Source organism: Eumetopias jubatus, unplaced genomic scaffold (assembly GCF_037043125.1).
Source record: "Eumetopias jubatus isolate StellerSeaLion01/CBP00866 unplaced genomic scaffold, mEumJub1_p1.0 scaffold_11, whole genome shotgun sequence".
NCBI lineage: Eukaryota > Metazoa > Chordata > Mammalia > Carnivora > Otariidae > Eumetopias > Eumetopias jubatus.
This window is the reverse complement of record NW_028274817.1, coordinates 85,953,548-85,960,584: the sequence shown is the minus strand read 5'-3', so window position 1 is coordinate 85,960,584 and position 7,037 is coordinate 85,953,548. Positions and strand designations below refer to the sequence as shown.

The 7,037-nt window shown below is 48.3% G+C and overlaps 1 protein-coding gene across 1 annotated transcript; it reads left to right on the top strand.

Annotated features, from left to right (window-relative positions):
* Window positions 1-3,385: 3,385 nt before the first annotated feature.
* LOC114216737 (CXXC-type zinc finger protein 1-like) lies at window positions 3,386-6,518 on the top strand. The gene is made up of 8 exons (XM_088028822.1): window positions 3,386-3,481; window positions 3,625-3,788; window positions 4,132-4,339; window positions 4,447-4,557; window positions 4,879-4,928; window positions 5,145-5,243; window positions 6,136-6,295; window positions 6,372-6,518. The coding sequence occupies exons 1-8, from the start codon at window positions 3,386-3,388 to the stop codon at window positions 6,516-6,518; spliced, it is 1,035 nt and encodes a 344-aa protein (XP_087884948.1).
* The last annotated feature ends 519 nt before the right edge of the window (window positions 6,519-7,037 follow it).

The window sequence follows — 7,037 nt, the reverse complement described above, 5'->3', positions numbered from 1 at the left end:
TTTGATAAAAACTGTGAAGATTTAGCTGGGGACACTGTCATTAGATGGCAGGCATGAATCAGGGGAAAATAACTTCTTAACCGAAAGATCTTAAACATTTTTTGAACACTGCTTTTCTTGTCAATGATTCGTTAAACATAACTCTAATGTAAATTATGGCATATGTTTGCTTTTATCTTCAAGGAATAATATGGAGCCAGATAAATGACAGTAATTTGCCATTTTGCAATAACACTTGAGGGGCAGGGTCCCTGATGCATTCCTTTGATCATTGATGGCTACTGGATACCCCTGTGTGCCAGGCAGTAAACTGGGCACTGGGCAACCAGCATTGACCAAGACCAACATTGTTCCTACCTTCATTTCTAGTGAAGAAGACAGACACAAAACAGGTGTGAAGCGTTCAGGCAATGCCCCCCATTTCCTTCTTAATTTCAAGATTAAAATAAAAGGAACATCCTTGCTATTATAATTATGTCCAAAAGTTCATTCAGAAGAGAGGCTGGTCATCCAGATGAAAAGGAAGCAGATCTTCCCAGATAGTGATGCCAGAGATAGTCTTGAAGAGTGAGTGAGAATTAAAAGAGCAGTGGGGATGTAATATTCTACAATGGGAATATTATTTTTCTATTTTACCTTTTGTTCTAATGTATTTTTCTTTATATTTATTTTACACCATTTAATTGTGTATAAGATTGAAATTTTTTACAAATCCATGGTGAATCATGTCATTATAGAATGACCTTTTCAATCTTAATTAATAACTTTTTGTCTTAGTCTCTTTGATATTAAAAATAACTGACTTTGCTTTATTTCGATTAGCATGTGCCTGGAAAATTTTCTTCCATCCCTTTATTTCAAATGTTTCTGTATCTTAATGATTTGCTAAGTTTGGCATAAACAGCAGATAACTAGATTTGTTATTTTTCATCCAAAATGGCAATCTTTGACCTTAACTGGAGAGTTTAACCCATTTATAATTTTTTATTACTGATTATGTGATAAAAGATTAACTTCAAATATGAATTTATTCCTATCTTCTTACATTTTGCTTTCTTTATTTCCTGGGTTTTCTATAAATCTTTTTCTACTCTCTTGACTAAAGAATTTATTTATGTGTTTTTGTTTGTTTGTTTTCCTCATTGCTTAACACATGATTAAAATAATAGAAGATAGTAAAATAGTAATAATATTAAATTATTCAAAATAATTGGAAATGATAAGGGGATCAATTTTCCTGCCATATACAATATTGCAATCATCAATCACTCCAATATATGAAACTTGGTGCTGACGTCAGAAGAGATAAGTGTATCCCTGTGGGCCTGTGATGATGTTCTGCAGAACGGCACACGTACAGAGGTGGTTTCTCTGAAACCACGATCTTCCAACAGTGGGCAGTACAACAGCTCTGCAGGGGATCTTGAGCAAGCGCAAACCCAACACATTCAAGAAGGGGCGGGGTTAAGGTCGGTACCGGAACCGGAAGTAGCTCCATCAGACTTTTGTCTCGGCATCTGCCACCAGGTTCCTCACGGTTTAGCGCTTCCTTGGCGCAGAGGTAGTTTGAAGAATTTTGACGAGGGACTGTAGGTTCTGTGACTGGAGGAGTGAGTGTGGGGTCATTGAAGGGAATTTGGGGGTTAATAATGGGAGTCTTTGGAGTCGGGATAGCGACTTGTTCTAATGTGAGTTGAATATTCATATCACCAATTTCTGTCTTTTCTCATATTTTCATCTTAAAGTTCCACAGCTGGGTATGTATTTTTCTTGGTCTTTTAGGTTCTGAGTTTTTTCTAACTGTAGTTATTTTTCTTTTTACCAAGAGTTACTTAGAAGTGCATTTTCAGTTTTAAAAAGTTAAACCTTTTATTAATTTCTAATGCAACTTATCTGTGCCTTATGTGATACTTATTCCTTGGAATGTGTTTAGACTTCCATTAAGGCTGATTCCGGGGTCAGTTTTTATTAATATTGCATCTCTAGCTCAAAAATAGTAGCAGTTCTCCAACTGATAATTGTCTTAATCCAAAGTGTATATTCTTTCAGTGTGTGTACCTGCTCTTTCAATCACTGAGATTGATTTGTTAGTGTGTGAGCATATATATATATACACACGTGCATTTTTAAAAATTTTGTATATTTATATATTTTACTTGGTGTCACTGGATATAGGTAGGAGTACTTTTCAGAATAACGATCATCAAATTATCCTAGGTGAGTCAGGGCAGACAGGGCATGACCTAGCATGTGCACGTGGGGAGTGGGGGTGGGTGGGGCTTGGCATGGCTTAGCAAGTGGGAGGTAAGGCAGAACCGGATATGTATGGGAAGTGGGGAGAAGCATATGAGGCTGAGAGAGTCTGGGAAGAGGACAGGGCCTTGCAAGCGGGCAGGGCTAGGTATGCCTTGGTGCAGTGTATGGGACCCACAGGGCTGGGAGTGTAAGGTGAGACAGAATGTGTCCAAGGCAGAAGTCTGGCAGGCATTTCTTGGAGAGACTAGGTGGACTGGGTGGGGCAGACGGGTGGGCGGAGCATCCTGAGGGGTGGGGTCATGCACGTTTGGGTGGGCTAGGCAGAGTTGGTTTGTCTGGGTCCATGGTGCAGGGTAAACAGGATAGCAAGTGTGTCCTGAAGGGTGGGGCAGGCTGAGTCGACCAAGGAGGGTAAGGGTGTGTAGTCTAGCTTTTTTGAGCAGATGGGCAGGGTCTTATGCATTCAGGTGGGCAGAGTGGGTTGAGATGGACCACCCAAGTGTGTCTGGATAAGTGGGCAAGCAGGGCCAAGTGGTGCCAGTCAGTCCCAGGCCGGATGGCCAGAAGGTGGGACCAGGAGTGGTGGGACAGGTTAAGTCTGGTCCCACTCATTTGGTGCCAACCCAGAACCCTCCTCCCACCAGCACAGGAACCCTACTTGTAATCCCTGGTCTCTGGTAAGTCCAGGACACAGGGTGGATGGGGGAGTGGAGCAGGTGCAAGGGTTTTCCCTTCAGCTCTTGCTCGCCATACCCTCAAAGACCTTGCCATAGTGACACTGGCCACTGCCCATTCGGTCACAGCTGCCTGCTGTGGACTGCAGAAGTCCAGGCTGTCCCAGATGCTGGCAGTGCCATTGGCAGCAAAGGAGGCCTCTCTGACAACAGCTACACCCCAGCTGTTGTCTGAAAAGGACCTGCCTCAGGGCCGAAACCTGTGCCGGGGCTTTTGCACAGGGGACTTTTGACAAAGCCTGATGAGGGTATGTCAGGGACCCTGGGTGGAAAGAAGTGGACAGTGAAGGCAGAGAGGGTCATCAATGAGGAGAACAAAGGCAAGGTGTGTCCCAACATCATTTACAAAACGATTTGGGAAGACCGGCTGGCATTTTCCTGGCCTACAGCCCTGGATGAGTGAAACTGAGGAGTTCCTGGATCGTGCGCTGCAGAAACCAGCAGTGAATGTGAAGAAAATGGAGAATTTGAAGATAAAGGTGGAGTGGAAGGTGACAGAAATGGTGGAATGAGGCGGGGCATGAAGACAGGGGTCAGGAATGGAATACAGGGCAAGGGTACAAGGTTAGGAAGATGACAAGCTGACATTAACTCCCCTATCCCTGCCTTGACCACTCTTGTCCCACAGAAAGAGAAGAAGCAGAAGCAAAAGCTCACGGAAAAGTGGAAACACAGAGACAAGACAGATGCCAAGGGTCTAGCCTTGCTGCGGCAGTGCCTGGGACCTGGCTGTGTGTATCCCACCCGGCCAGGCTCCAAGTACTGCTCAGACGACTGTGGCATGAAACTGGCAGCTGAGTGAGTGAAGCTAAGCAACAGGGTGTGGAGTAGGGCATGATTTATGCCATCCAAAAGTCTATTTATCCCTCTTCCCATGTATCCTCGCATCACTCAGCCAGCCAGCCACCCACCCATCCACCTTACAGCCACCCACCCACTGAACACCCTCCATACACGTTCTACCCACCAACCCACTCATCCACCCTTACAGTCATTCACCCATCTACCCATCCCCCATTCAACCACCCATTCACCGGCATTCACTCATCTACTATTCATTATTCTGTACATTCACCATTCAGTCACTCATCAATTTCTTCTTTTGATGTCCCATTACATTTCTTGCTGTCTCCCTTTCCAGCCGCATCTATGAGATTCTGCCCCAGCGCATCCAGCAGTGGCAGAAGAGCCCCTGCATTGCTGAGGAGCATGGCAAAAAAATGCTTGAGCGCATCCACCGTGAGCAGCAGGACACTCACACCCGCCTGAAGGACATGGAGTGCCATTTCCATGAACTTGAGGCCATAATTCTGCGTGGCAAGCAGCAGGCTGTGTGCAAGGTTGAAGAGGTGAATGGGAATGGGTGGGGTGCAGCAGGAAGGTATTTGAAATCTTGCATCTTGCCCTGTCCTTCACCCCTCTACTGCTTCACTGGCCCTTCCACTGTCCTGTGCAGACCAACAAAAGTAGCAGTAACAACGTAAACCTGCAGATCTTCTGTGTCTCCTGTGGGCAGTCAGTCAGCATGCATACTGCCCTGCGCCACATGGAAAGCTGTTTTGCCAAGGTTGGGGAATTGGCTGGGGGCAGATGGGGCAAAGGTGTTTTTGGCTGGGTGGAATCAGTGGGAAGGAGGGTAGGTTTGGTGCCTGGGTGTTTGTTGTAGAAAGGAATGCAACACACATCCATAGTTCTACCTGTTTATGCTTCTCTTCTATCCTTAGTATGAGGGCCAACATTGGAGTATCAGCCAATGGTGAGGGGGGACACCGGCTGGCCAGGCAGGCGTATAGGAGCCACAGGGACAAATGCGTTGCTTGGGGCTTTGTCATGGGAAGGCATGCTGTGTACATCCACAGTTCCTTCCATTTGTACCCTTTCTTCCCAGTATGAGTGCAGGTCGTCCTTCGGGTCCCTGTACCCCACTTGCATTGAAGGGTGAGTGTGGGTGCTAGTCAAGGTGAAAGGCATGATGTGGACAGGGTCAGGAGCAGGGCGGGCAAGATCAGGGGCAGGATGTGGGTGGGCTCAGAGGCAGAGGTGTGTGCATTAGGGGCAGGGTATGGGTGCTCTTAGGGACAAAATATGGGCAGGGGTTCAGGGTGGGACCCCCCTTTTCTGACCCTTAGCACTTCACTTTCCACCTCCTCTCAGGGCCACAAGGCTCTTCTGTGATGTTTACAACCCAAAGAGTAAGAGGTACTGTAAACGGCTCCAGGTGCTGTGCCCTGAGCACTCAAGAGATACCAAGGTGACTCTTCCTTCTTTACCTCATCATCCTTCATTCATCCCCTGCTCCCTGCCTGACCGCCATATTCCTCTCTTCCTCTCTGCTTGATTGCCTCCTATTTCTTTCTTCCCTCTGCCTGACTGCCTTCATAACTCCTGACCAGCCCTCATGTGTCCCCTTCTCCCTTCCTGACCACCCCACATTCCCCCCTCCTTACTGGCCGATTACCTTCTATTCCCTGCTTTCTCTCTGCCTGACTTACCCCCCACCCCCCCGCATTTCTCTCTCCCTCCCTCTTTTGCTCCTCACTGCATAACCATTCCCCAGTCTGCTCTTCTCCTTGCTCGACCATTGTACATTCCTTTCCCACTCCTTGCCTGACTGCTCCACATTCCTCTCTTCCTCCCTCTCTTCCTTACTCTCGGACTTCCCTCCATTCTTCGGCCGGTCTTACAGTCATCTTCTCCCTGCTTGTCATCTCCTAAATCCTTTCTTCCTCCCTATCCCTAACCAGCCTATCTCCCTCCCTAACCAGCCCCTATCCCTCCCACCCTCCCTTCCTCACTTCTTCCATGCTTTACCGGGCCTCTTTCATCTACTGCTCTCAGACCTCCCCTCCATCCTTCCTCCCACTCCTGTTTGATCTCTTTATGTTCTTCTGCCTTCCCTGCCTGATCACCTCCGTGCCTCCGTTCCTGCTTATTTAACTTCTTTCATGCTCCATGCAAGGTCACCCCCCCTTCTGCCTCCTCTTCTCTACCTCATCCCTGAATTCCTCTCTTCCCCCCCTGCCGGCTCACTCCCCATTCTCCTCCTTCCTGCCCAACTGCCCTCCATCCTCCATTCCTCTCAGAGTGCCTGCCTGATCACTCCAGATTTCTCCCCTCCTCCATGCCACGTCATCCTTCATTCTTCCTCACAGATACCAGACGATGAGGTGTGCGGTTGCCCACTAGTGCACAATGTCTTTGAGGTCACTGGTAACTTCTGTTGTCTCCCCAAACGCCTATGCAACCTCCACTACTGCTGGGAGAAGCTGAGGCGTGCCGAGGTGGACCTAGAGCGCATTCGTGCGGTAGGCTACGGTGCTGATTGGGGCTGAAGGTGGGGCTGGCCTCCTGGAGTCCCCCTCTCACACTCACCTCCCACAGTTGCACAAGCTGGAAGAGCTAGTTGAGCAGGAGCACAAGGTGCGCACGGCCATGATGAACCGGGCAGGGCTGCTGGCCCTGATGCTTCACCAGACGATCCAGCATGACCCGCTCACCGCTGACCTGCGCTCCAAAGTCGACAGCTGAGCCCTGCGTGCCTGAGATCCTGTACCCAACACCCTGTGCAAGGGAGACGTTCAATGAATTCTTCACACCCTTGTTCCTATAACCACTTTCCCCCCCCCCCTTAGGTCATCTTAGAGTTTCTCTGTGCTTCTCTGTTCACCATTTGTTCTCCTGCCTCTGTTAACCCCTCCATGGGAAGGGGGCCTCAGAATTCCCCTCTGTGTCCATCCATTCTTCCATCCGTCTGTCTTTTTCTTCCCTGAACCTTGGCAGGGCCAGGGGATCTGCCCTGCCCTCATCCCCCACCGTCCAGAGTTTTGTTAACAAACTTTGGAAGAACAAGGAATTTTAATATCCGTTCCCCCCACCCCAGACCTGTTCTTCTGGCCACAGACCTGATTTCGGACCTTTAATGGTGGTGGGTGACAGTGCAACTGTACTTAGGGGGAGGCCACTGTGCACATGCAGAAGTGGCTGTGAAGTGATGCCCACTTAGGGCTCGGCGGGCTTTCTTCTGTTGGGGGAGACGTGACCTTGTAG

Coding starts and splice junctions, on each gene's coding strand:
- LOC114216737 (XM_088028822.1), top strand. CDS start 3,386: ATGAGTGAAACTGAGGAGTTCCTGGATCGTGCGCTGCAGAAACCAGCA. Junction 4,929..5,144: donor TACCCCACTTGCATTGAAGG/GTGAGTGTGGGT, acceptor ACCTCCTCTCAG/GGCCACAAGGCTCTTCTGTG. Junction 5,244..6,135: donor CACTCAAGAGATACCAAGGT/GACTCTTCCTTC, acceptor CCTTCATTCTTC/CTCACAGATACCAGACGATG.